The sequence below is a fragment of the Arachis stenosperma genome, chromosome 10 (genome assembly GCF_014773155.1).
Source record: "Arachis stenosperma cultivar V10309 chromosome 10, arast.V10309.gnm1.PFL2, whole genome shotgun sequence".
Lineage (NCBI taxonomy): Eukaryota > Viridiplantae > Streptophyta > Magnoliopsida > Fabales > Fabaceae > Arachis > Arachis stenosperma.
This window is the reverse complement of record NC_080386.1, coordinates 22,737,336-22,765,149: the sequence shown is the minus strand read 5'-3', so window position 1 is coordinate 22,765,149 and position 27,814 is coordinate 22,737,336. Positions and strand designations below refer to the sequence as shown.

The window sequence follows — 27,814 nt, the reverse complement described above, 5'->3', positions numbered from 1 at the left end:
TGCTTTTGGTTCTCTATTTTGTTTTTTATTATTCACTTGCACAAGACAAAACGGGCTTACTTGGATACTGCATGGAACCTTATCCATTTACTCAAATATTCAACCTTTAAAGTGAGTAATGTGCTTTTCATTTTTACCATAATCCATCTTCACATATATTGTTGTCACAATAGAAAATCGGTGTCATTCGATTATCATTTTTGGATTGCTTGATTATATTTGGTCATGATAAGTGATTCCTTTGTGTTACTTAGGACAAAGAAAGGAGATTGTCACTTTTTACTGCATTGTTCCTCTCACTTAAAAATATCACTTTCCAAGTTAAGAAAGCGAAGATGGTATGTGTCTCGTCCATTTTATGTGATACTATTTTTGAATTTGTATTGTTCTTTTTGAGCTTTGAACTGATACATCTTGCAAAATGTCTAAATTAGAAATCTAGTGTCTTGCTTTGTTCTTTTTTTTTTTCCTTTAGTTGGTGTTTTGGAATATTTCATATTAGACCTGTAGAAACCACAATCTATATATAGTTAGACTGTCATGCGACACACGTAGAGATGACAACCACACTATTAGACAATCTTGGGAGGGACTGTTTGTCTCATTTTAAGGATTATTTATATTGAGCTCAAGTTTTATCCGATACTCAGATGAAAACTCAAACTGATTTTATCCGTGAAATCTTATTTATGAGGAACATTTTAATATTGTTGTTATATAATGCAGTTCCTTTAGTCAGTCTTCTTGTATTCCAAATAACATGTTGGTTTAAGAGGATAACATGTTATTTTGAATTATAGGTTAGTTCCCATTTACCCTTAGTACAACCCGGAATAACAGAGTTCTAACGTTTGTATTATATATCATTTTAGTTTTTCAGAATCTGGTTTATGTTTCTCTTGGTTGATGTGTTTGTAATTGTATATGTCTTTTAAAATCCTGGTGCTTGATTTACACCGAGCATCACAGAAATTCTTGTCATTGATTCCTTGTCTTGCATCTAATGATCATTTGCAACCTGATGATGTTGATTGGATGAGAGGATTAACTGATGATATCTCTATTGCCTCTAGAGTCCGGGTTCTAACAGGTACATTGTTCTTGATCTGCTACCTTAGTATTGGCAGTATCCCTTTTTATTTCCTAGCTCATATTGTCCTCAGTCTTCAGTTAATTCATTTTTGCTAGTTTTGTAAGTTGTACTGTGTTGTATGCTAATTTTATTATACTTTACTATGTTGTGATTTTTATCTAAATTATTGAGTTTTTCAGTGGAACTTAGCCATGGATGCTACCCTCAATTCACTTTATAATCAATGTTTCCTACATAGTATTTGCACTTCACTCAAGCCACAATCTACACTTTGCTTGTTAAGTAAGTTTATTTTAAGCGACTTAGCTCGATTACCTCAATTAAATGAAAGAAAACATAAGAAATGGATAGTGGAAGTATTTTTGCAATGTGATGCCCACCCAGCTCTTCTGCATCCGTTTCTCTAGGGTGTGACTGCTAAGTTATTTTACATTATGAATTACATCTGTGATGACCAAGATTTTATATTTGATTTATGTAGGTTTTCTCTTGAGGGAGATTAAAGATTTATGGAGAGTTGCACTATTGGTATCCATATTAATACATCCCATTGCCATTAACGACACTGAGGATGAATCCTCACAATTGCACAAACGAAGAGATCTGTTTAATACAGTGGAGAGTTCTATAATAAAAACTAGGTGAACTATATTAGTCTTTGATACGTGTTTAACTTGTAGCATTGATGCTCGTGTCTCTTGCTTGCATCCTTTGAAGAATGAATGTGTAAGATGTGTATAGCTTATACTAGAAATTTACTGCAGCATCTACCTGTTCTACTTCGTATTCATGATCCTAGTTAGCTGAGCATTTGAAGTTGTATCTCTTTTCTTTGTTCCATCTCTGCTTGGCTTTGTTTTAGTTATAATTTTCACCACTTCAAGTGAAGTTATGTAAAGAAGTTAACCAAAATAGGAGCATGGATGGCTTGAGTAAGATGAAGTGATAGGGAGCTCACGTTATGTAAAATATTAACATATTTTGGTGGATAACAGGCCTCGAAAAAGTTTGGGAGGTGAAGCCATTGATCAGTGGCGAAGACACTGCAATTTTGTTCCCACAGTCACGCACATTGCACGTTGACTAAATTTAAGATTTTAATTTATCATTTTCACTTGCAAAAAGAAAAATCAATGGCATGGCAACTTGCCAATCCTTCTAGAACTACTGAGGAATACATTGATTGGTTAAGAGAAACCAATTCTAAGCGGGTAAAGTTGGAGCGAGGTCGGAGTGCCTTTGATCATTTGTCTGTTTCCATACCATGTCACCGAGATAGAAATACGGAACACCTTTACCTTGGATGATACGAGAAATCACTTCATGCACACATGGCTTGTGAATGTTGTATGAAGCTCTCAATTAGGATAAAATTATTTATGTATATAAACATGATATATGAATATATCTAAAATTATTTATAAAGATATGTATTTATATTAATTATTAAAATAAATAAATTATTTAAAATTTAACTTTGTAAGTAGTTCATATTTTCTAAGCAATTCTTTTTTATACATCAAATTAGTTATAGAAAAAAATGTAGAAATAATCAAAATAAAATTGCATGACATAAGGAGGTTATTCCGATAAATATGTTTAAAACGTCTTTTTTTAAAGATGTTTTTTTTTAATTAAAATTTAATACATATAATCAATTAAATTATATTATTTTTGTCAAAATTAAAATTAGATCAGTCAAATTAATTTAGTCAAAAAATTGGTAAATCAAACCTTAAACTGATCTAAATTAATATTCTTTTTATAGAAAATAACTACAATAATCTTATTATAAAAAATGACTAAAATATTCTTATTATATATATTTTTTAATTTTAAAAATCCTAAATTCTAACTCTATAATGGCATAAAAAAAAAGGTTAAAATTTAAGATTCTCAAAATATATATATATATAATAAAAATATTTTAGTCATTTTTTATTATAGAATATTATAATTATTTTTTATAAAAAAATTAATTTAAACTTATTCAAAATGTAATTTATTGATTTTTTGACTAAATTAATTTATCTGATTTAATTTTAATAAAAATAACATAATTTAATAAATTATATATATTAAATTTTAATTATTTAAAAATATCTTTAAAAAATTTGTTTTAAGTGTCTTTATTATATGCAAGGATGGATGGATCCATTCATGTTGGTGACGGGGACATTTGCCCCATTCAACTTTAGGAAAGAAAATAATAAATATATACGTATTTATACAATGTCTTTATTATAATAACGTGGTTGTCTCAGTTTAGGACTTAGGATTGACCATTCATATTCTACTCGCAGGTATTTAATTTAGTCGAGTAGAGTAGATTAGTCGATCTACTGCGAATAAGGTAGAGTACGGTTGAAGTAGGATAGAGTACATATTTATCCGTTCGAATAGAATAAATTATCCAATTCATTGCGAGCAGGATAAGGTAGAATACGGTTCGGATATGTCTACGGGTAGGATAAATTCGTACCTGATTCTACTCGCATTTCATATAAATACATATTTTATAAAAATTAGGTATATAGTAAAGAAAGTGAGAGTTAAACCCACAACCTCCCTTATGTAATGATTTACAATAAATGAACAACCACTAAAATTAATTTGTTAATTTAGTAATTTAGAGTATTAATTTTTTATTTTTTTATGTTATTAATATGTATAAGATTCGAAATGATTGAATTTTATATTTACTTTAAAAAATTTTGATATTTCTGCAGGTAAAGTAAAATAAGGTAGAATTTTAATAAAATTTTTAACCGGTAGATAGAGTTAGGGGTAGAGTCTAAACCCTATCCTAACCTACCCATTGTCAACCCTATATCAATTTTAAAAAAAATTATCACATAAATTTAATCTATTGAGATTAAAAAAGTTAATAATAATAATAATAATAATAATAATAATAATTTGCATTAGCTACTCAGTTAATTACCCAAAATCAAACTTAGCTTTTCGAATTATATAAATGAAACTATTAGTATTTATTTTTTTTAAATCTCATACACAAAAATTATTTTATATATATATATATATATATATATATATATATATATAATAAATGGACCAAATATTTATTTAAATACAATAATTAAAAATTATTTATTTATTTGTCCTAATTTTACTTTATATAAATCGTGAAACTCCTTTCACTTCTTAAAAAAAAAAACAGGACAAGTGAGTAATTAATTTTCAATTGTTGTATTTAAATAAATATTTAGTCCATTTGTTTTATTTAAATGATTTGCCACACAGACATATATATATATATATATATATATATATATATATGAGAAAATTGTGATTGTTTGATTTTAATTTTAATTTTTTCACAATATTTTGTCTCCATTACACCCGGATAATAGAGAACCAAAGTTGGTTCATTCAAGTTATATACTCTATACATTTTTTAACTATTATGCAACATTGCTAAAGTATTAAAATAAGAAAATATTTTTAAATTAATATTTTTTTATCTGTTAATTAAATTATTAAAAGCTTAATTAATATATTTGGTTTTAGATATTTAAATTTATTTTCTTATTTTTTATTATTTTTATATATTATTTTTGCTCCTTTACTACTAAAATATTTTGAAAAGTGTAATAGCAGATTTGTTATTACAAAATATTGTTGTTAGGGTATTTTATTTTTCATTTAATTTCTCAAGGATTCTTCTTAGCCAAACTATTTGCGTTGCCAAATTTGCTGTTGTTATATATTTGTTTTTGCTGTAGAGAGTGTTACTATTGATTGTTTCTTTGAAAACTATGAAATTGCACCATAAACAAGATGAAACGCAAACTCTAAAGTACTTTTTCTTGTTTCAATATCTCCACCCCAATCACTATCAGTGTAATCGACAAGATTTACTTTATTAGTATTTTCATTAAAAAATACCATCATTTAAAGTACCTCTAATATATAGCAGAATCTTTTTTCCACTTGCAAATGGTTGGTACAAGACTCATCCATAAATCTGATAAGCAAACCAACTCCAAATATAATATCTACTCTAGTTGCAATTAAGTACCTCGGACTTTTTATAAGAAAACAAGTAAATTGACTCAGCTCAAATCGAAATACCATGAGCGTTCATTGTGTATAATTCGAATAAACTCTATTCGAATTATATAGGAATAAAACTAGGGATAAATTAAAATAGCTTGTTTCGAATAATTAGGGGTGTTATATGCATGTATAAACTAAGGGACATGACATGCATAAATCAACTCAGACTATTTTGATTTGCATTTTTTTGGTAATTTGAATTCGGCAGATTTGATTTACTATGAAAATTGACAAATCAAATAACACTCATTCAATTTATATAGAAACGTGCATTTAGAAAATTCATGTAACATTTTTAAGTTTAAATGAATTGTATAATATTGAGTTAGATTTGGTTTAATAGTTCGTTTTACTCTTTTATTTATATTAATTTTTTATTTTTGCTTAATAAAATCTTATAGTTTATATGAATATGTTATCTCTAATCTATACATAATTATTATACTTATTTTAGATATGTCTAAAAAATATATAATTTATATTTGAATTATAATAATAATAATTTTTGTTGAATTTAAACTAATTTAATTGGATTTAATTAACAGATATATTCTCTATGTTTGCAAGGATTTATTTGTACTTGATAAAAAAATTTGTAGTGTATCTAGAGATAGAAATGTAAAGATAAAGAATCTATGAGATATTGCATACTACTCATTATATATGGTGTTATATATTAAAAATAATGTAACTTTCATGTGTTTCACTAAATTCAGATATTAGTATATCTCATGTTAATTATAGAGACTAAAAAATATTTTATGACCTTAATATATGTCCATTACTAAACACTTTTATGATTGAATACTGGTATAAATGTTTCATATATATTCTAAAATCAAAATATGCACACAAAAATTTTGTAAAATAAAAAAATAATGAATCTCTTTATTCAAACATACATAAATTCTTTCAACACAACACATTCATTTAAATGACTAATGACTACACCCAAGTTTAAATTCAATTTAAATAGGAACAAATAAAAGATACAAAGTGAAAAGTATATATATAAAAAAGCTAATGTTTTACTTTATTTCACGTAGGAAGTCGAAAGCATTTTGACCAAACTTCCATGTCCCTTCTGCGTTCTATATATTGTTATGGATAAGGAATCCATGTGATTCGCTTTGAAAACTGCAACCGCTACCAGCCGTTTGTCATTAGATTCTCACTCTTATCGTATAATTTAGGTTGGTAGAATAATTAATTTTTTTTATCTATTTAAATAAAAAATAATACCTCTTTTTCATTCCTAACCATTTATAAAAAGGACTTTTGACGTTTTTTAATTATTAGAAAATAATAACGTAGTTTTTATTTATTCTCTTTGTATGATTTGAGAGTATTTTTAATGGCTAAAATATGAATTCCTATTGTTTCTGACAAAAGTAGAGACCCACCATTAAAGAAAATAAAAAATAAGTTCCTGCATGATTTTTAAGAGAAGAGAATCTTTTAAGTAGAAATTTTTATTATCTAATAATAATTTGTCATATGTGATAAGTTATTATAAAAATAAATAATTATATAAATTCATAATTAATAAATAATTATATTATATAATTAAATTATAATTAATTTATTAATAATTATAATTAATTATATTAAATAAATTTATTTTTATTTAATTTAATTTATATTAATTATCTAATAAAATTATTTAAATAATAATTAATTAAATAATTAAATTGTATTTAATTTATTAATAATTATAATAATTAATTATATTAAATAATTATATATTTATTCAATTAATAATTTATATTAATTACCTTAATTAGAAGAGGAAAATTTTGTACTGTACCATCAATTTCTTTAAATAAAATATTCAATTTATTTTTGAATTTATAAATTTTAATAATATTATTACAAAAAATAGTAACTATATTAATTTTAATTAATTAATTAAGTGGGATTACAATAGAAACTAAAGTTAGTTCCTCTTAATAGAGAAAAAAGAGATACTTTAAGTTTCTATCTACTGTTTATGACGCAAAAGCTGATGTGGAGTTATTTTTTATGACAAGTGGGCCATAAATAGAGACTGAAATGAGTTCCATACTGGAGATGATCGAAATATTCTTCCAACACCCCTGACCATTAGACTCTTTCGATTATTTTTTACCCAAAAATCCATAAGAAGGTCCTTTCGATCACACAAAGAAAATGAATAAGGACCGCATTGTTATTTTCTAATGGTCAGGAGACGCCAAATGCTTTTCATAAATGTTAGGAGAGATTTTATTTTTAAATAAATATCAGAAGTTTAAATTTTACTCTATATACATATAGCAATTTTATATACATATTAGCAATTTTATTAGTTAGCAGTAGCAATAAACTTAGACTCATGTATAATTCGCGAGAAATTAGTGTGTATTTAGATTTGTGGTGAGATAAGTCTCAAAGTAGTCTCTGAAATTACACTCGAACTTCAGAGTAATTTCTAAAATTAATAATTCCTCAAATTCGTCCTTGAAATTACACTCCAAAACTCATAGTAGTCCTTGAAATAATTTATGTCCATCCTTACTACCGAAAAACTGAGCTGGACCGAAACGATGTCGTTTTGTATTTATTTAAAAAAAATAACTAATCCCCAATACGACGTCGTTTTATATTTATAAAAAAAAACTAATCCTTATCTTCACCAATTTTCTTCTTCACTGATGTTCTTCTTCTTCTTCAATTTCATAGAAGCAACAATAACAACATCTTCAGAACCAACAAAAATCACAAATTTAAAAAAAAACTAACAATTATAAAAAATCACAAAAAAGAACCAACAACAATTAGAAAAGATCAATTAACCTAAATAACCAGCATCAATCAACCTAAATAGCAATAATCATAAAAAATAGCAACAATTATAGAATCAAGAACACAAAAAATCAACCATGGCAGCTACATTAAAACACAATTATCAGCAGCAATAATCATCCAAAATATTAAACAATAATGATTCAATAACTAAAAAAAATAAAAAAAACTCACCTTTGTGGCAGAGAAGAGAAGAAGGATGCAGAGGGAGACAGAGAGAACAGAGAGCAGACGTCGACAAATAGGGAGGAGCTGTAAGTCGGGACAATGGAGAGCGCCTGAAGCTGGCGTGAGAGATATTCTGTTTGTGGCCTGGAGCGCCTGCCTCGTTGTGGAGCTGTTGGTGGGCTTTGGAGTTGCTGGCGAGTGCAGCGGGCTTGAGAGCGAAGACGGCAGCGACGAAGGGTTGGGGACAGTTGACGGAGTGCTTGAAAATAGTGAAAAAGTGTAAAATCTGGACGGCGAGGTCGGAGAGCATCTCGATCTCGTGGTGGTGCGAAGAAGCAGATTAGGAACGTGAAACACTAGGTTGGGGAGGGACGATTGGCGCGGCACCGAAATGGAGGCCGACGACAGAGAGGGTTGAGAAAAGCTTGCTTGCGAGGGAGAGAAGGGGAAGGAAAAGGGCAGATTGGGGAAGGAGAAAGGAAAGGGTTGGAGAAGGGAAAGGGAAGACTCAGGGAAAGCGGTGGGGTTTAGCGTGTTTTATTTATTTATTTATTTTTAAATAAATGTAAAACTACGTCATTTCCAATGTTCCTTTCTTTTTTTTTTTACTTCTCAAAACGACGCCGTTTTAAGATTCCGACAAACGAAAAATTCTTCAAGGACTATTATGAGTCTCGGAGTGCAATTTCAGGGACGAATTTGAGAAATTATTAACTTTAGGGATTACTTTGAGACTCGAGTACAATTTCAGGGATTACTTTGAGGATAAACTCTTCAGTTTGTAAACGAAAATTTGTATAAAATTGATTTTGTAAACTTGATTTTAATGAAAAGTAAATTTATATTAACGTGATTTATGTTTGGCAATCTTTATATCAAAATGGATTATAGTAAAATAAATATTATTTGGATTATACTACTCAAAATTACTTTTAGATGAAAATTTATTAAAAGAGACATCAATTTAAATAATATTTTATATTATCCTATCATTTTACTTTATATTTGAATAGATCTTATTAAGAAACATTATTTTATAATAAAATTAATATTTACTTACTAAATTAAAATAACATATAAAAGTTGACAAAATATATTTTAATACATAAAAATATTAATAAATATTAAATTAAAAGATAAAATACTAATAAAATACATAAAAATAATAAGAAATATCATAAAAAATTTCATATAATAAAAAAATTCAGATGAACTAAAAAAAATAAGAAATAATAATATATATGAAAAAGCAAAACACTAAAAAAAATAATATAAAAAATATTTATTATATAAATAAAATAAACATAAAAAAGAGCACTATACATTTTATAATATCAAACAAAAAAACATATTTTATAATTTGTTTAGTATTGTTAGTATTCTTTAATTTAGTATCATTTTGGATTATAAATTTTTATTATTTATGGCTCTTTTGTTATTTATAATTGGTATATAATAAAAATGAAAATAAAGTACTGTGAGAAATATAATAAAAACAAAAAAAAAATTCATACAAACATAGTATATAATAATTACAACCAATAATATATATCATATGAACAAAAATATTATAATATAAACAAAAAAATTATAATAAGAAGTAAATAAAATTTATATGAATAAAATCAAATAAAAAAATAAAAAATTTATACACAACATAAATATAGTACAATAAAAGATAAAAAAAGAATTTATATAAACAAAAAATAATAAAAATATCATAAAAATTAATAAAAATAAACATTTATATCAACAATAGTTATCATATGAATAAAAAAATGCAATAAAAATATAACATTAGAGCATTAAAAAATAATATAAAAATATTTATCATATAAATAAAAAACATAAAAATCAAAATATGAAAGAGAGTACTAAAAATAATAAAAAAAATTAAAATATTTACCTTAGCATGATTGAAACAAATTTAAAAGATTTTGACCAAAAAAAATTTGGAATGAAGAACATACACAAAGAATTAGTATAAAAGTTATACGGTTACTTGCATCTTTTTTAAAAAAGAAAATAAAAGGTAGAGTTGGTAGAAAAAGAATAAATTTCTCATCTAATTCCTAACTATAATCAACTTTCTCCAACTTAAACGTAGAAGTTAAAATTTTTTGCTTCACATGAAAAAACGTACATTTAGAGGTGAATATAATTTGAGTTTAGAGTTTCATAAAATTATCAAAGATAAAAATAAGACGTTTAAAACACTCAAATGGACTTCTCTTTCCTCCAATATGAATCCAAAAGACACTCTTAGTTGGCGACATGACGGTATGGGGATATAACCAAAAAAAATTCTCACTCCTACGCACGCCAACTGTGACGGCTATTTCTCTTTCACTCATTGTTCTAAAAACCAAACTAGATCGGTCGGTTCAATTAGATTAACTGAAAATCAGTTTATTAAGTCAGTTTGATTAGGGGTGGAAAAAGGTCAGGCGGTTTGTCAGGGACCTGCAGCCTGGCCTGTGTTTGGTCTGGCCTGGCCTGGCCTGTTATAAAATAGGTACAGGCCCAGGCTCTTTTAAAAGCCTTAATACATTAATAGGTCAGGCTCACTAATTAGCCTTATAGGCCTGTCAGGTCTCTCTGGACCTGTTAAAATATAATTAAATATATAAATAATTATTTATTATTAATAAAATTATGAGATATTTTAAATTTATTATATTTTATTATAAATATTTTTGTATATTTTAAATATGTTAAAAGTTTAAATTTTTTTATAAATATTAAATAGAGTAAAGTATTGTTTTTGTCCCTAACGTTTGGGGTAAATCTCAAAATTGTCCCTAACGTTTCAATCGTCCTATTTACGTCCCTAACGTTTTAAAATTGACTCGATGTTGTCCTACCGTTAGGGATCCGTTAATAAAATTAATGGCGGGACAAAATTGAGACGATTTTCAAACGTTAGGGACGTAAATAAGACTAAAACGTTGGGGACAAAAATGATATACACAGAAATAAATTTTAATTTTATTCTTCAATAATATCAATTTTTACTGTACATAGTATTCAATTATTTTTAATCATATTTACACTTAATCACCTTATTTTTATTCTAAATAAATTTATTTTTTTAATTTTACACTTAAAGTAATGTATTTTTTTATAAATAAATAAATTTTACACTTTTATTCTAAATAAATAATGTAATGTGATTAGAATGAAAGTGTAAAACTATAAAAAAAATATAAGTAATGTGATTAAGTAATGAAAGTAAAATTACATTATTTATTTAGAATGAAAGTATAAAATTTATTTATTTATAAAAAAAATTATATTACTTTAAGCGTAAAATTATAAAAAAAATTAATTTATTTAGAATGAAAATAAGGTGATTAAGTGTAAATATGATTAAAAATAATTAATACTATGCACAGTAAAAAATTGATATTATTGAAAAATAAAAATAAAATTTATTTCTATGTATCGTTTTTGTCCTCAACATTTTAGTCCTATTTACGTCCCTAACGTTTAAAAATCGTCTCAATTTTGTCCCGCCGTTAATTTTATTAACGGATCCCTAACGGTAGGACAACATTGAGTCAATTTAAAAACGTTAGGGACGTAAATAGGACGATTGAAACGTTAGGGACAATTTTGAGATTTACCCCAAACGTTGGGGACAAAAACAATACTTTACTCATATTAAATATATGACATATTACATATAACTAGTTTTATTAAAAAATGATTTTTTAAATAATATTTTTATTTTTGTAAAAAAAATTATCAGATCTTTTAACAGATTTCAGGCTAGGCCAGGCTGAATAACAGGCAATGCCTAGTACTTTATAAAAAGCTTATAACAGGCTACAACTCAGACCAATCAACTGTATGACAGGTCAGACCTGTTAAGAACAAAATTTGACCTGACCTGACCTGTTTCCACCCCTAAGTTTGATTGATCACATAAATCTGTTTGAAAAAACCGGTCAGTGGAAGTTAACCGATGAACCGGTTAAACTGACCGATTTTTTAAGAAAATTTTCAGTTTGACAACAAACTCCAAAACGGCAGCATTTTACATTAAAAAAAAACTGAAAACCCTAAATCAAACTACCCATTACCCCAATGCACCGCAGCCCCATTCCTCTCTAAAATTGAAAGAAAAAATCAACTCCAGCCCTAGCCACCGATTGATCCAGCCCCGCCGCCCGCAGCCCGCATCAACGTCAACCACCGCAGCCACTTCAACCCACCAGCCCCGTCGCATGTACAGGCATCGTGTGTGGAAGCTCGGCGCCGTCGCAGGAGCTTGACGTTGTCTCCTATGTTCGTGAGCGGTCTCTCTGTGTTCACCGTGCCTCCGTCACTGTCACTGTCACCGTAACCGTCACTGTCAAGAACTTCTTCGTGCTTCCCTCGCCGCTGACATCTCTGTTCGTTCTGTTCGTGCTTCAGGTAGGTCTTCTCCTTTTCTCCATTTTGTAGTATTTATTTATTTGTGTATTCTAGCCTGAGTTTTGCGCTGTTCATTCTTGTGATTACTGGTTCTGAAATTTCTAATTTGTTCATGATTTTTGGTTCTGAATATCTTATCTTCTGTGACTAGGAAATAGGAATAATTTATTTTGGTTAATTACTTAATTTTGTTCATGATTTTTGTTAGCTGGATTTTGAATTTTGTTTGCTGTGACTTGGAATCATTTTGTAGTATTTATTTGTGTATTCTAGCTTGAATTTTGCGCTGTTCATTCTTGTGATTACTAGTTCTGAAATTTTTTATTTGTTCATGATTTTTGGTTTTGAATATCTTATCTTCTGTGAATAGGAATGATTTAATTTAGTTAATTACTTAATTTTCTTTCTGATTTTTGTTAGCTGGATTTTGAATTTTGTTTGCTGAGTTAATTTTGTTTGGTTGAGTTAATTTTGTTCATCATTCCGTCAAATTTGTTTGCTGAATTAATTTTGTTCATGATTTTTTTTGTTGTATGTTAAAGATGAAACCATCACAAAGTGATCAACCGCCATAAGATAATGCTCTCAATGCTGTCCAAAAATCTCAAACTGGTTCTTCTAGAAGAAAACCTAGGAAAATCTAATCCAGCTTGGCAATATTTTACTGTGATAAGAAAAATCTGATGAGTTGTATCTTTTGATTAGTTGAAAACTTATTTGTTAATATTTCTTTTGAAAGTAAAACATTATGTGTTTGTCACCATGTGTGTTTTGGTTATTTTTAGCTACGAACTTTGACGTTTGAAGTTGTTTGTGAACTTCTAATATTAAATTATGAATGATTTATTATGTGAAGTGAAATTTTGAATTTTATTTGGTTAAAAATTATTGAATTTATATATTTAAAATTATATATAGATTTTTTAATAATTTTATTTTATGTTTAAATAAATCGGTTAAACCTCAGTTAAATTTCTGTCAAACCAATAAACCATTGAACCAATAACTTCACCAGTTTATTGACCGGTTCTCGCAACCTTGCTTTCTCTTAAACTCTCCCCATCCAACAAGATAACAACAACTATCTCTACACCGTCATTTCTAATCTGCTGCGCCTGCGACCAATGTCGGTTGCCCCTCAGCACGTTCTTCAGGTGAGGGACAAAATCGAACTTTCCGACATCGAGCGCAGGATCTTCGATAGGCTTCTCGCCAGTCTCCGCCACTTCAACCTCCAAACTCAGGTCCGCGTCGCCGGCGGCTGGGTCCGTGACAAGGTTCCCCCCTTTTCTAACTGTAGATAGCTCTTTAGCCCTAATTTTTCTGTTTGGGGTTTGATTTTGGTTGGTTTTGCAGCTCCTGGCGAAGGATTGCTATGACATCGATATCGCTCTTGACAATATGATGGGCACCGAGTTTGCCCATAAGGTGAAGGAGTACTTGGTGTCCATCGGTGAAGGTAAAGATGTTCGGGGTGATGGCAAGATTAAGTCGTATGTTCCTCCCAATTTCTCTTCTTTATTGCTTTCTTTTACAATTTTATTGTATGTTTCTCATGTTTTACTCTGTTTAGTCATGAAAATTAAATTCTTTGAAGCAATGTAGAATAGAACATAAATGACATTTTTATTTTTTGGCAGCAACCCTGACCGGTCTAAACATTTGGAGACAGCAACGATGCGTTGGTTTGATATGCAGATTGATTTTGTCAACTTAAGGAGTGAAGAGTATATTGAGAATAGCCGTATTCCTTCTAAGGTATGTTACCGCACACACTTAATGGTATTCTTGCTATATGCATATTCCACTTCTTTTCTTTTGATTTATTGTCATGTAAGATAAGATGTAATTTCCTCCTAGTTGGACTCACGTGAATGTCTTGTCTTGTTATCGATGAAGGTGAATTTCCTCTGTGTTTTGCACTCTCCTTGTTTATTAAGTTAATTTTATGGCAACATGAACATGTTGATTATCTATCATTGCAATGTCTGCTTGTGTGTATTCTCCGCATGACCAAGTCAAGTTCAACCGAATAAAGTTTTTCTTCATGTCTAACAGCAAAGCTTTGGCACACCTGAAGAGGATGCATGTAGGAGGGATTTGACAATTAACAGGTACCTTTGTGTTTTTATACCTAGGCTATGGCCTAATTTTTTTTTTTCTGTGAATGTTGGTTTGATTCCCCATTTAGACATATTAGATGATAGTTTCCTAAAGCTGTTTGGTTGTGCATGGCAGCTTATTCTACAATATCCACACTGACTCGGTTGAAGATTATACCAAAAGGGGTTAGAATTGATCTATTGCCAAAACAAGTATAAGAATTACTTGATCCTCCCTCTTCCCCTTCCCTCCACACATTTCTTTTTTATATCTCCACATGTAACAATTTCTTTGGCATTTTGCAGGGATCTCAGACCTTAAGTCCGGAAGGATAGTGACTCCTTTACCTCCAAAGGCCACCTTTCTTGATGATCCTTTACGAGTTCTTCGAGCCATTAGATTTGGTATACTTTAATTTTGAAGATATTTGCATTTTTGTATACCCTGTAAACGTTTTTTTCCCTCCCGGTATGCTTTTATATGAAGATTAAATTAGGTTTCCAGCTCTGTTTAAGAGAGATGTTTTATTATATTTAGGTGTTAGATTTGAATTCACTCTAGATGAAGATCTGAAAGTAGCTGCTGCATGTGATGATGTGAAAGATGCTCTAGCTGCTAAAGTTAGCAAAGAGCGCATTGGAAAAGAGGTATGTGCTAACCCTCCCACCTTCAATATGGATACTTAGGAAGTGGTTTTCAATTATGGAATGCTATTGGATATTTAAAAGGAAATAGCTTATGTATAAAATTGAAAATTTAGTCATCTATGGGCTCTTGTGTCTTATTTTGTAGGTTGATCTTATGATATCTGGAAATCAAGCTGTCAAAGCAATGACTCATATTTGTGATCTGACATTGTTTTGGAATGTGTTCAGTCTTCCTCCTGTGTTTAAACCTGCTATTCCAGATGGATGTGAAAGGTAAGTTTGCAGTTTTTTTTCTTTTTTTTTTCTTTAATAGGTTAAAAGGTGTAGAATGATCGCAAATCCTTTAATTAGTTTTAACCACATCTTGCACACGGAGATAGAGTTAGCTGAATATTATTGCCACTTTTACCCGGAAAAAAAAAAGGAAAAACAATAGTAGTTAGTGCACCACTAGCAACCTTAGATATTTGTTGTGAACTTCAAATTTGAAAGAAGTATCATTATAATATTTTGAGACATGTGTTGTTATTGTACTCACAAACACAATCCTAATCATTCTCTCTCTTTTTTTTTTTTTTGGTTCTTTTCCCCTCATCACATTACATGTTATGAAAGCCTTGTGAAATACATGGAGATGTTTGCAAAACCAAATCTTATGAAAAGGAATAGAGGTGAAAACCATAAGTTGGATGTGAGATGCATCAATTTTTTACATAAATGCTTGTGGCTCTTCTTGGCTCTAATATTCAATTAACTTTTGATATAAGATCAGACATTGGTTGAACTTGACAGATGGCATGAAGTGCCCAAGGGAAGACCCACGAAACCTGTGGATAAGAAGAAATTGTTTGGTTTACTAGCAATACTACAGTAGTAGTTGAGCAAATTATGAAGAGTCACTTTTCTCACTTTTATGCCTTCACTACCTAAATGGCTAAACCCTATTTTTTCCTTTTTGGTTCTCTATTTTGTTTATTATTATTTACTTGCACAAGATACAAAGGTTATTTTTCTTGGCAATGTTGATCAGCTAATTCTTTCACTTTATCCAGGCTTTGCGTTGCTTACTTGGACACTGCATGGAACCTTATCCATTTACTCAAAGAGTCAACCTTTAAAGTGAGTAATGTGTTTTTCATTTTTACCATAATCCATTTTCACATTTATTGTTGTCACAATAGGAAGTTGTTGTCATTCGATTATCATTTTTGGATTGCTTGATTATATTTGGTCATGATAAGTGATTCCTTTGTGTTACTTAGGACAAAGAAAGGAGATTTTTACTTTTTGCTGCATTGTTCCTCCCACTTAAAAATACCACTTACCAAGTTAAGAAAGCGAAGATGGTATGTGTCTCGTCCATTCTATGTGATACTATTTTTGAATTTGTAATGTTCTTTTTGTGCTTTGACTTGATACATCTAGCAAAGTGTCTAAATTAGAACTCTAGTGTGTTGCTTTGTTCTTTTTCCCCCCCTTTAGTTGGTGTTTTGGAGTATTTCATATTAGACCTGTAGAAACCACAATCTATATTTAGTTAGACTGCCATGCGACACAAGTAGAGATGACAACCACACTATTAGACAAACTTGAGAGGGACTGTTTGTCTCATTTCAAGGATTGTTTATATTGAGCTCAAGTTTTATCTGATACTCAATTGAAAACTCAAGCTGATTTTATCCGTGAAATCTTATTTATGAGGAACATTTTAATATTGTTATATAATGCAGTTTCTTTAGTCAGTTTTCTTGTATTCCAAATGACATGCTGGTTTATGAGGATAACATGTTATTTTGAATTATAGGTTCCTGTTGTCAATTATATTATTGTTGACTCACTCAAGCAAAAAGGCGAGGATGCAAAAATGGTCAGTTCCCATTTACCCTTAGTACAACCAGAATAACAGAGTTCTAATGTTTGTAATATAAATCACTTCAGTTTTTCAGAATCTGGTTGATGTTTCTATTGGTTAATGTTTTTATAATTGTATTTGTGTTTCAAAATCCAGGTGCTTGATTTACACCGAGCATCGCACAAATTCTTGTCGTTGATTCCTTGTCTTGCATCTAATGAGGATTTGCAACCTGATGATGTTGATTGGATGAGAGGATTGATTGATGATGTCTCTATTGCTTCTAGAGTCCGGGTTCAAACAGGTACATTGTTCTTGGTCTGCTACCTTAGTATTGGCATTATGCCTTTTTATTTCTTAGCTCATGTTGTCCTCAATCTTCAGTCAATTCATTTTGCTAGTTTTGTAAGTTGTGTTGTATGCTAATTTTATTATGCTTTACTATGTTGTGATTTTCATCTAAATTATTGAGTTTTCTAGTGGAACTTAGCCATGGACACTCCCCTTATTTTCACTTTTTAATTGTTTTTTCCTACATAGTATTTGCACTTCACTCAAGCCACAATCTACACTCTGCTTGTTAAGTAAGTCTATTTGAAGCGACTTAGCTTGATTACCTCAATTAAATGAAAGGAAACATAAGAAAGGGATAGTGGAAGTATTTTTGTAATGTGATGCCCACCCAGCTCTTCTGCATCCGTTTCTCTAGGGTGTGACTGCTAAGTTATTTTACATTATGAATTGCATCTGAGATGACCAAGATTTTATATTTGATTTATTTAGGTTTTCTCTTGAGGGAGATTAAAGATTTATGGAGAGTTGCACTATTGGTATCCATATTATTACATCCCATTGGCATTAACGACACTGAGGATGAATCCTCACAATTGCACAAACGAAGAGATCTGTTTAATACAGTGGAGAGTTCTATAATAAAACTAGGTGAGCTATATTAGTCTTTGATACGTGTTTAACTTGTAGCATTGATGCTTGTGTCTCTTGCTTGCATCCTTTGAAGAATGAATGTTTAAGATGTGTATAGCTTTTACTGGAAATTTACTGCAGCATCTACCTGTTCTACATCATATTCATAATCCTTGTTAGCGGAGCATTTGAAGTTATATCTCTTTTCTTTGTTCCATCTATGCTTGGCTTTGTTTTAGTTATAATTTTCACCACTTTAAGTGAAGTTATGTAAAGAAGTTAACCAAAATAGGAGCATGGATGGCTTGAGTAAGATGAAGTGATTGGGAGCTCACGGTAGGTAAAATGTTAACATATTTTGGTGGATAACAGGCCTCGACAAAGTTTGGGAAGTGAAGCCATTGATCAGTGGCGAAGATATTATGAATGTCTTACAGCTTAAAGAAGGACCACTCGTTAAGGAGTGGGTAAGTCATTTTGTTTACTGCATTTTTGTTCCCACAGTCATGCACACTGCACATTGACTAAATTTGAGGTTTTAATGTATCATTTTCACTTGCAGAAGGAAAAATCAATGGCATGGCAACTTGTCGATCCTTCTAGAACTACTGAGGAATGCATTGACTGGTTAAGAGAAGTCAATTCTAAGCGGGTAAAGTTGGAGTGAGGTCGGAATGCCTTTGATCATTTATCTGTTCCATACCATGTCACCGATATTGAAATCGGAACACCTTTGCCTTGGATGATACGGGGAATCCACTTAATGCACACATGGCTTGTGAATGTTGTATGAAGCTCACAATTAGGATGAAAGTATTTATGTATATAAACATGATATATGAATTATGAATATATCTCATTATTTATAAAGATATGTATTTATATTACTTATTGAGATAAATTATTATTTAAAATTTAACTTTATAAATAGTTCATCTAAATTTTTTAAGCAATCCTTTTTATATATTAAATTAGTTATAGAAAAAAATGTAGAAATAATCAAAATAAAATTGAATGACATAATGATATATAATATGCAAGGACGGGTCATTCATGTTGGGGTCGGGGATATTTGCCCCATTGAACTTTAGGAAAAAAAATAAAAAAATGTGTATGTATTGATATAATGTCTTCATTGTAATAATGTGTTTGTCTAATACTTCAAAAAAATTATTTATGTGTTAGAAAAAATTATGTTATGAGATAATAATACCATGATAAAAAAGTATTGAATCATATAAATTTAATTTATTGAGATTAAAAGAAACGAATTAAATAATAATAATAATAATAATTTGACATTAACTACTTAGTTAATTATCTAAAATCAAACTTAGCTTTTCAAAAATAGATGAAACCATTAGTATATAATATATTTTTTTACAGTCAGATTCACAGAATATTATAGAAACATATTAGACATTTATACCGATATATAAGAGCATTGTGATTATTTGATTTTAATTTTAATATTTTAAATATTTTGTTTCTCTTACATCCTTATAATAGAGAATCAAAGTTTGTGTTTTTATCAGGCCCAAAAATATAAGTCAAGTCCAAAAAACATCTATTAAAGCTCAAAAGACACCTACTGTATGACCGACTTTTTGAGAGGTCAGATAAGAACGCTACTTGATGACTATTTTCTAGAGGAGTTATAACTAACTCCTAATATCTCATCCACTTCTGAAAGAGAGATCTCAACAATCCTAAGATAAAGAGACGGTTATCCATCATCAAAAGTGGAACTACTCCAACGGTAATTATTGGCACGTTGCCTATAAATATACTGACTTTCCTTAGGTATACTTAAGTTCCAATACACTAAAGCCTGCTAAGACCCCTGCTTAATTAGGCATCGGAATATTTTGCATATACCACCTCTACTTTCTCACAAACAACTCGGACGACGGTCATTGGACACGGGATAAGTCAGAATCCGCTCCATTGAGAATTTGGGCCTCACTCACTCACAAGCCCAAAGACAACCCAGTTTTAAGTAACCATCGGAACACTTTGATTCATTCAAATTAATCTCTATAAATTTTTTTAACTATTTGCAACATTGCTAAATATTAAAATAAGAAGATAATATTTTTAAATTAATATATTTTTTGATCAGTTAATTAAATTATTAAAAGCTTAATTAATATATTTAGTTTTATTTAAATTTATTTGTATTATTTTTTATTATTTTTGTGTATTATTTTTACCCCGCTACTAAAATATTTTGGATCCGCCCCTAATTGTATGTGATGAAACATTCACACGTAAATAAAAGTGTATGCAACATATAGATTAGTATATTTCATATGTGACTAATCATTATAGTTAAAAATAGAACCATAAATTTTAAAACGCACTATTATTTTCTTGTATTATACCTGCAAAGAAGAACATTTCTATTTTCGACAACATTTTTCACTATAATTGAAGGGGGGAAAAAATTAAAGGATAACACTTACTATTTCATGTTAAATTCTCAAAGATTTCTTGGTATACTACAGCTATGGTGCAATTTCTTATTTAAAAACAAAATTCTTAAACAAGAAGTAGTTTGGTTACACAGTCGGAAAATGAGTTATACCTCAGGATTATAATGTAGGATACATAACTTAACGTTTTAGTTACTCAATAATTGAATTGACGACATGCTACTATTCAATAGTATCAAAGGCTTTTTATATTACAGAATTCTATTGTTGTTATAATCCTTAATATCGCCATATACTTAGTAAATTCTAAAATTTACATAACTAAATTAACCACTAAACACTAATTACAAGGCAATTTCTTTAATTCTTTATCTACGATACACAACCTATATTTCATAGATGTTATGATAACCGTGAAAAAGAGAAGAAAACGATTGTTATAGCCAATGTATTTTTTAAATGTAAAAAGGTTGCGAAATATATATATATATATTTTGAGAAAATTAAAACCATTAAATAATATTATTAGAAATACTGTAGAATTAAGTAAGAAATACGTAATCAATAAATAGAAGAATTACATATTTTTTGTATTTGCAAAGATTTGTTACTTGAGCAAGAAAATTTGTAGTAAATCTAGTTTAATATAAATACTTTATCTCAATTAGTAAACTTTGAAATTGACCTGACTAAGTTAACTACTGTAAACACTAACCATAGGATAAGTTCTTTAATTCTTTTTCTATAATATACAACCTACATTTCATAGATGTTATGACAACCATGAAAATAGAAGAAAACGATTGGCTTAACTGATGTCTTTTTTTTAATTTAAAAAGGTTACAATAAAATTTTATGTGAAAAAAACCAAAAATCAATAACTAATATTATCAGAAACAGTGTGGTTATACATTTAAGTTTTTTTAACAACTAAATCCAATTAAGTTGGTCTAACTCTAACAAAAATTAGTTTTATTAGTACGATTGTGAATACACGTTCTAACTCTCCAGCCATATTAACGTGAACGTGAATGTTTATATTTTTCTTCTTCTTTGTCGTGCTTTTTTTTCTATCGTTCTTTTATTACTATTGTTATTGCGCTTTTTTTCTTTTCTTCCTTTTCTTCCTAATAATTTTGCAGCATTAATTTTTTTTCTCTTATTTTTGGTTCTATTCCTCTAAGAGAGTAAAATAACAAGAATTATGAGAAAATAGAATGATAAAAAGAAAATGAAGAAGAAAAAGATCAAAAAGAAGAAGAAGAAGAAGCAGAAGATCAAGAAGAAGAGGAGGAAAAGTTTTTGAATTATACAAAATTTATCAGAACAAATAACACCGAAATTTCTTAAGAATAATGTATAAATTTCATAGTTTTTATACTAAAATTTTGCTACAAAAATACAAAAATATCTTCTTTAATGCTGCATTTTTTTCTCTTCTTTCTTTCTTTCTTTTTTTGTTACTCTTATTTCATTTTTTAGGAGCATTGCTTCTCATATTATACCTGAATGAACATTTTTGTAATGTATTGCAATCTTATTTAGTTGAATGAATGTAGGTTTATTCTCTTCTTAGTAATTTTACAGCATTATGTGTTTCTTCTTTTTCTTTGTTTAATTTTTTTTATTCTTATTAAAGGAGTAAAACAAGAAGAGTTATGAGAAAGTAAAGCAAAAAGAAAACGATGAATAAGAAAAGAAGATGATGATGATGATAATGAAGAAGAAGGAGGAGGAGGAGGAATTTTGAGTTATCATTAAGTAATTTGGTGCATTTTGGATTTAAATAAGGTGCACTTTTGGTCTGTGCTTGTTTTAAATTGAGTTTATTGTGTGTCGTCATCATTAAGTAATTTCGATGCATTTTGGATTAAACTAAGGTGTACTTGGTCTGTGGTTATTTTGAACCGAATTTATTCGTGTATCATCATCATTAAGTAATTTTGGTGCATTCTGGATTTAATTTTGGTGCATTCTGAATTTGGATCTAAACTTGTTTGAAACTAAGTTTGTTTGTGTGTTGCCACCATTAACGAATTTCGGTGCATTTTGGATTTCAACCGTTATACATATAAGAAGAAGAGGACGATGATGATAATAATCGTGATGGAAGAGAATGAGGAGGAAAAGGAAGGAGGAGGTCGAATGAATTCAAATAAGAAAAGAAAGAGGAAGAGGAGATGGAGGTGGTGGCATGGTGGTGGTGACGACGATAATGAAAGAGAAAGATGAGAAAAAAGAAGAAGAAGACGATGATAATGATAATAATGATAATAATAACAATGATGATGAAGATGGAGGAGAAAGAAGAAAAAAAGGAGGAGAAGAAGCAGCAACAACAATATGGGAGAAAAAAAAGATGCAGCAATAACATGAGCGAATAAGAGGTGGCATAAATTTAAAACCTTTAATAACAATTTGATTGGATTTAGTTTGATATTTTACTTGGTTATAGAACTCTTTTCTATAAAAGTAATGTAGAATTAATTAAGAACTACATAATCAATAAATAGAAGATTTATGCCACTATTGACCGTTGTTGACTATTGCTCTCCCTTAAATTATTTAAATCTTTTTCTAAATGTACAAAATGAGATTATGTTATTATGGATAAAAAATATTTATTACTACCAAGACCGATAAAAAAGATGCAAACGTGCATACTTTTGACGTATACTTTTTTAATGGATATTTTATTTTAATAAATAAAATAAATATAATAATTATTAAATTAAATAATTTTAAAATTTATTATCGAAATTCGTGACCTTTTTTATCTCGTTTATACTGTGAACGAGATAATTTTACACGTATCTCGTTTACAGTATAAATGGGATAAGACACGTGGACGTGACACGTGTATATCTCGTTTAAATTGTAAACGAGATACATAGAAGCTTATCTCGTTCACAGTGTAAACGAGATAAAAGAGGGCAACGGAGGATATCTGATCATGTTAGACCAACTTGGGGCTCGACCGTGATGGCCTGGACGTACCTGTCACTGTGCTCGGCGGCACATTGAGGCATCATGGACATCGCCGGCTGCAATCCGCTGTTGATGTTCTGGATATAACAGATTTTCTCAGTGGTGTCTATCGGAGTGAGCGATCTACATGTATCCTATGATTGCGAGGTAACAACTGTTTATGTCTTTATTTAGTTATGAATTTGTAACTTCTTACGACCGTCTGCATAATGAACTACTTTTATTATTTTGATTGGAATCAAGTTGGTTGGACTACAACAGTAGAGCAGAGATCAGGATGAGGACAAGGTCCTGTGATGGAGAGTATCAATCGGCAGGTTACGATTCGATGAGGTTAGTACAATGTTTAACACCACCACAATTTCATTTTAGTCCTTTATGTTGCATTCATTTATAAGTGCTAATTATTAGTTATGTCATGGTTCTCTCAGTTTGTATGGAGGCCGTATGATGACCCTGCTCTGCAGGCTTTGTTCCCTCCTTGGTTCGTCGAAGAGGAAAAGTGGGGGACATGGATGTCAGTCGTTCCCCTTGTCTGCTTCAATGTTGTACAGTTTCACCAGGTTGATCGAGTGAAACGGCAATTCAATGGAGAGCAACAAGTGTCTAGCACTCCAATCATCCTTGACAAGTATCGCTTATGTCTTATTTATCTTTGCTTTACTGAGTTTAGAGTTAAATTATTACAATCAACATATGTGCCCCGGTCAACCCCGTCAGACTAGTTACTTGTCTTTATTTTTTCTGACAAGTTCTTGACATCCACTGGCCAAGGTGAGGATGTGTGATGGCCTGACAAACATCACGATTGGTACGAGAGATGGCGTAGCCATTTCCATCCGGCCATAGGATCTCCATTGTACATACGTTTGACACCAAGCCGACCCAGGAGTATTACGATTGGTGGCGTGGGGCTTGCCATGTTAGGCACCTCTCAGGCGAGGAGGTTTTGGAGGATCCGAAACTCGTCGAGTTACCCGCCGACGTACAGCCCACTGCCATCTAGCCGAGGAACGATCTCCACCTTCCCGGGGCATGCTGAATCGGGGCTAGGCATGCGATTGAGGTTAGGATGGATACTCGGAGACCTGCTCGGAGGGACATGGGTGCTAAAAATTGCAGACCGAGCGAGGGGGTTAGGAGGAAAAAGGTCAGGCCTCGTCGAGTGCAGCTGGATGTATAGTCTGACGAGGAGGTAGAGTACGACCGACAGGAGGACCATGAAGACCTCCCATCAGACAGGGAGGATAAACCTGCACCTCCAGCCCACACACCGCGTACTCCATCCGGTTCAGGAGAGCCGCAGCATCGGGCCATCTGGGACACATCACCACCCCGCTGGCGTGATGCATGGTCATCCACCAGCCATCAGAAGGAGCAAATAGTTGATGAGATATTCTTCGACAATGCCTTCCAGCTTCACACCACTAACCTGGCCTCGATGCAATGCCTAGCAGTCATTCCAGACTGGGAGGGAGCAGGATGCCGAACAGTATCAGCATCCATCTGATTTCGCGTATACCTCGGCATGGATGCCACAAATATATCCTGCATCTGGATCGTCATATGGGGCAGGGTTCGTCCGGGTGCCCTGTTTGCCACACCACCGTCATACGACTACGGTATGTTGCTAATGTCATCACGACCACTATTTACCCCTCCGTCAAATCCACCGTCTCATCGTCAGCCTCAGTTACATTAGTATGCCCCAGTTCCGTACTCCAAAAAGTTCTACATCCCACCTCTTCTACCTCCTCTACCACCTCCACAGGATCCTGCTATGCAGCACATGCCTATGGGAGACCCTCAATCTACCCAACCTCAGCGCCAGACGCAGCCTCCACTATGTGCTACCGGGCACCAGTGCCACTCTCAGGATCCCCACCACCGCTGATGTGTTATTGTATAATGTTGTTGTTTATTATTACCTTCAAGTAGTTTATTATAGTTATGTTGCATTTGGTTATATGTAGTAATTTTATAACGCGGTTGTTTTCATAATTGAAAAAGAAAAACTCAGTGGAGGTTGTATTGTAAACCGTTGTTGTTTTATTACATTCTTGTTTATTATTATTATTATTATTATTATTATTATTATTATTATTATTATTATTATTATTATTATTATTATTATTATTATTATGCTTTGTTGATAGCCTCATAAATTTTATAATACTATTATTTTCTATTATACGTCTTATAAGAGTACACAACTGTAATATGATAGAAAACAGCTAGAATATATGATGCCAACCAGAATATAATATAACAAGTACAATAAAAGGAAATAACAACAATAAGAATAAACGACTACAATAAAAGGATGAAACCATCATAAAAGTACTATCTACACTAAGCATTGTCTGTGGGTTGATTAGGATAACCCTTCTAGTATGACCGACTTGCCTGCAGAGGCCATACTGCTTCTCCTGTCGCTCAACTTCATCCATGTCATTCCAAAATCTAGTAGACACGAGTCTCCTAGTAGCCTTCCGGCACATGAGTGGATTAGGACGGAGCATCGTCCCATACCACTCCGGCCACAGGGACTCATCCGGTATCAGTGAAAACTCCATCTCGTATACCTTGAAGACTGCTTCCTATTTGTAAACTGGATAAACATAAGGGGCCCACTCGATGCTAGCGGCGGCACACCCGACAAGGGTATGGAGGCACAGGTAGTGAAGAGACTGAAAGAGGCCACAGTCATACGTACCCTCTAAAAGCCGGACACGGAAGGAACCTTGCGACCAACCCTCCAACGGCTCTAACTCCTCTATGACAAACATGGAAGCCCGCCTGTCACAATGAGTAACACGCATCTTCGGGATGCCTTCTCTGTTATTCTCAATGGCTGCCATCATCCACTGGGAGAAGTGGTTTCCACTAGCCAGCTGTGACTGTGCCTCCCTGCACTTTGTGACGAACAACTTCTGCAACCGTTCGTACGTGATGCGCACGATGGCATAAATCAGCAAGTATCGTGTACCCTTGAAAACTGCATTAATGCACTCCGACAGATTTGTAGTTATGTGACCAAACCGCCTACCACTGTCGCAATGTTGCAGCCATATCTCTTTGTTGAAATGACCAAACCAATCCGCCATCCCCGGAAACACTCCTCTCAAGGCATCCATGTACCACGCATACCTCGCCTTGCTTGGACTGTAAGCAGCATTTATAAGGTATTTCTTGCCCTCGACTGACTTAAAACGAGACATGAAGTTAGCGGCCATGTGTTTGATGCAGTAAGCGTGGAACGCCCTAGGAGGATGCCAACCACTATCATCGGCACTGAGTGCAGCCTTGATGGCCTGTGATCTGTCCAAGATAACCAGTAGACCTTCTTGTGGGGGTGACATGACGTCTTAAATTAGTTAGGAAAAATGACCACGACTCGATACTCTCAGACTCCACAATGGCAAAAGCAATAGGCATGATAATGCTGTTGCCGTCTTGTGCCACTGCTATAAGCAACACCCCATCGTATCTGCCATATAGATGAGTGCCATCGACGAAAACAAACGACTTTCAATGCTTGAAAGCCTCAACACAGGATGGAAAAGCCTAAAATACTTTATCGAACATGCTACAGTCGCAAACCAGAAGGTGTCCATCGTAGTACGGTACTGCCCGTAGCTCACAAATAGTTCTCGGGAAACAACTCTGCAACGCCTGAAGTACTTTTGACACCTTGTTGTATGAATCCTCCCAATCCTCATATATCTAAGCAATTACCTTCTGCTTTACCATCCACACCTTTCTGTATGAGGGTTTGAAGTGATAATTCTGTCTGACCGCACCTTGCAGGACAGAGATGCTGACGGAGGGGTTGGACTGTATCAATGGCAAGATGACCTTGCAGATGAGACTGTTGTCCAGCTGTCGATTGTCCTGGGATATGATGGGTGCTAAATAAGTGTGCATTCCACCAACCCTCTAGACCTCCCTGGTGAAATAAAACAACCATGGATAGGCGTCATGGTTCAAAAGTACTTCATATATGGCAACCATAAATGAGTAAGTATGCCTCAATTAAACTTGAACTCACTAGTATCTGAGGTTTTGTTGAAGGACAACATGGAGACTCCATGGACAGTCATTTGCAGCTTGACGAAATTGCACATGGTACTTCAATCGGTCCGATTCGATCACCCGTTACTCAGCACTTCAGCGAATACTGTAGTTCTTCACACCCTGCATCACTGCATCTCCGCATTTGAATCTATGGCCGACCCAAAGCTCTACCCCACCGTCTAGGTTTTAATCCTCCTCTCCCATA

General features: G+C 31.7%; 1 protein-coding gene and 1 pseudogene across 5 annotated transcripts; both read left to right on the top strand.

Annotated features, from left to right (window-relative positions):
- Nucleotides 1-2,400, top strand: part of LOC130956870 (tRNA nucleotidyltransferase cca2-like) — a 49,829-nt pseudogene extending 47,429 nt beyond the window's left edge.
- Nucleotides 2,401-12,228: 9,828 nt separating this feature from the next.
- LOC130955774 (tRNA nucleotidyltransferase cca2-like) lies at nucleotides 12,229-19,014 on the top strand. 5 transcript variants are annotated; one of them, XM_057882730.1, is made up of 16 exons: nucleotides 12,230-12,583; nucleotides 13,655-13,860; nucleotides 13,940-14,076; nucleotides 14,224-14,341; nucleotides 14,642-14,697; nucleotides 14,822-14,871; nucleotides 14,992-15,090; nucleotides 15,224-15,333; nucleotides 15,479-15,606; nucleotides 16,386-16,452; nucleotides 16,596-16,679; nucleotides 17,138-17,200; nucleotides 17,342-17,489; nucleotides 17,969-18,127; nucleotides 18,482-18,576; nucleotides 18,672-19,012. In XM_057882730.1, exons 2-16 carry the CDS (start codon nucleotides 13,708-13,710, stop codon nucleotides 18,774-18,776), a joined length of 1,572 nt encoding a protein of 523 aa, XP_057738713.1. In that variant the 5' UTR covers nucleotides 12,230-12,583; nucleotides 13,655-13,707; the 3' UTR covers nucleotides 18,777-19,012. The 5 variants fall into 5 exon arrangements, with proteins under 5 accessions (XP_057738715.1, XP_057738713.1, XP_057738716.1 ...); XM_057882733.1 differs by having other exon boundaries at nucleotides 12,231-12,583; nucleotides 13,726-13,860; nucleotides 18,672-19,010; XM_057882732.1 differs by lacking the exon at nucleotides 16,596-16,679 and having other exon boundaries at nucleotides 12,229-12,583; nucleotides 18,672-19,014.
- The last annotated feature ends 8,800 nt before the right edge of the window (nucleotides 19,015-27,814 follow it).

Coding starts and splice junctions, on each gene's coding strand:
- LOC130955774 (XM_057882730.1), top strand. CDS start 13,708: ATGTCGGTTGCCCCTCAGCACGTTCTTCAGGTGAGGGACAAAATCGAA. Junction 15,607..16,385: donor ATTCCAGATGGATGTGAAAG/GTAAGTTTGCAG, acceptor CACTTTATCCAG/GCTTTGCGTTGCTTACTTGG. Junction 17,201..17,341: donor AAGGCGAGGATGCAAAAATG/GTCAGTTCCCAT, acceptor TTCAAAATCCAG/GTGCTTGATTTACACCGAGC.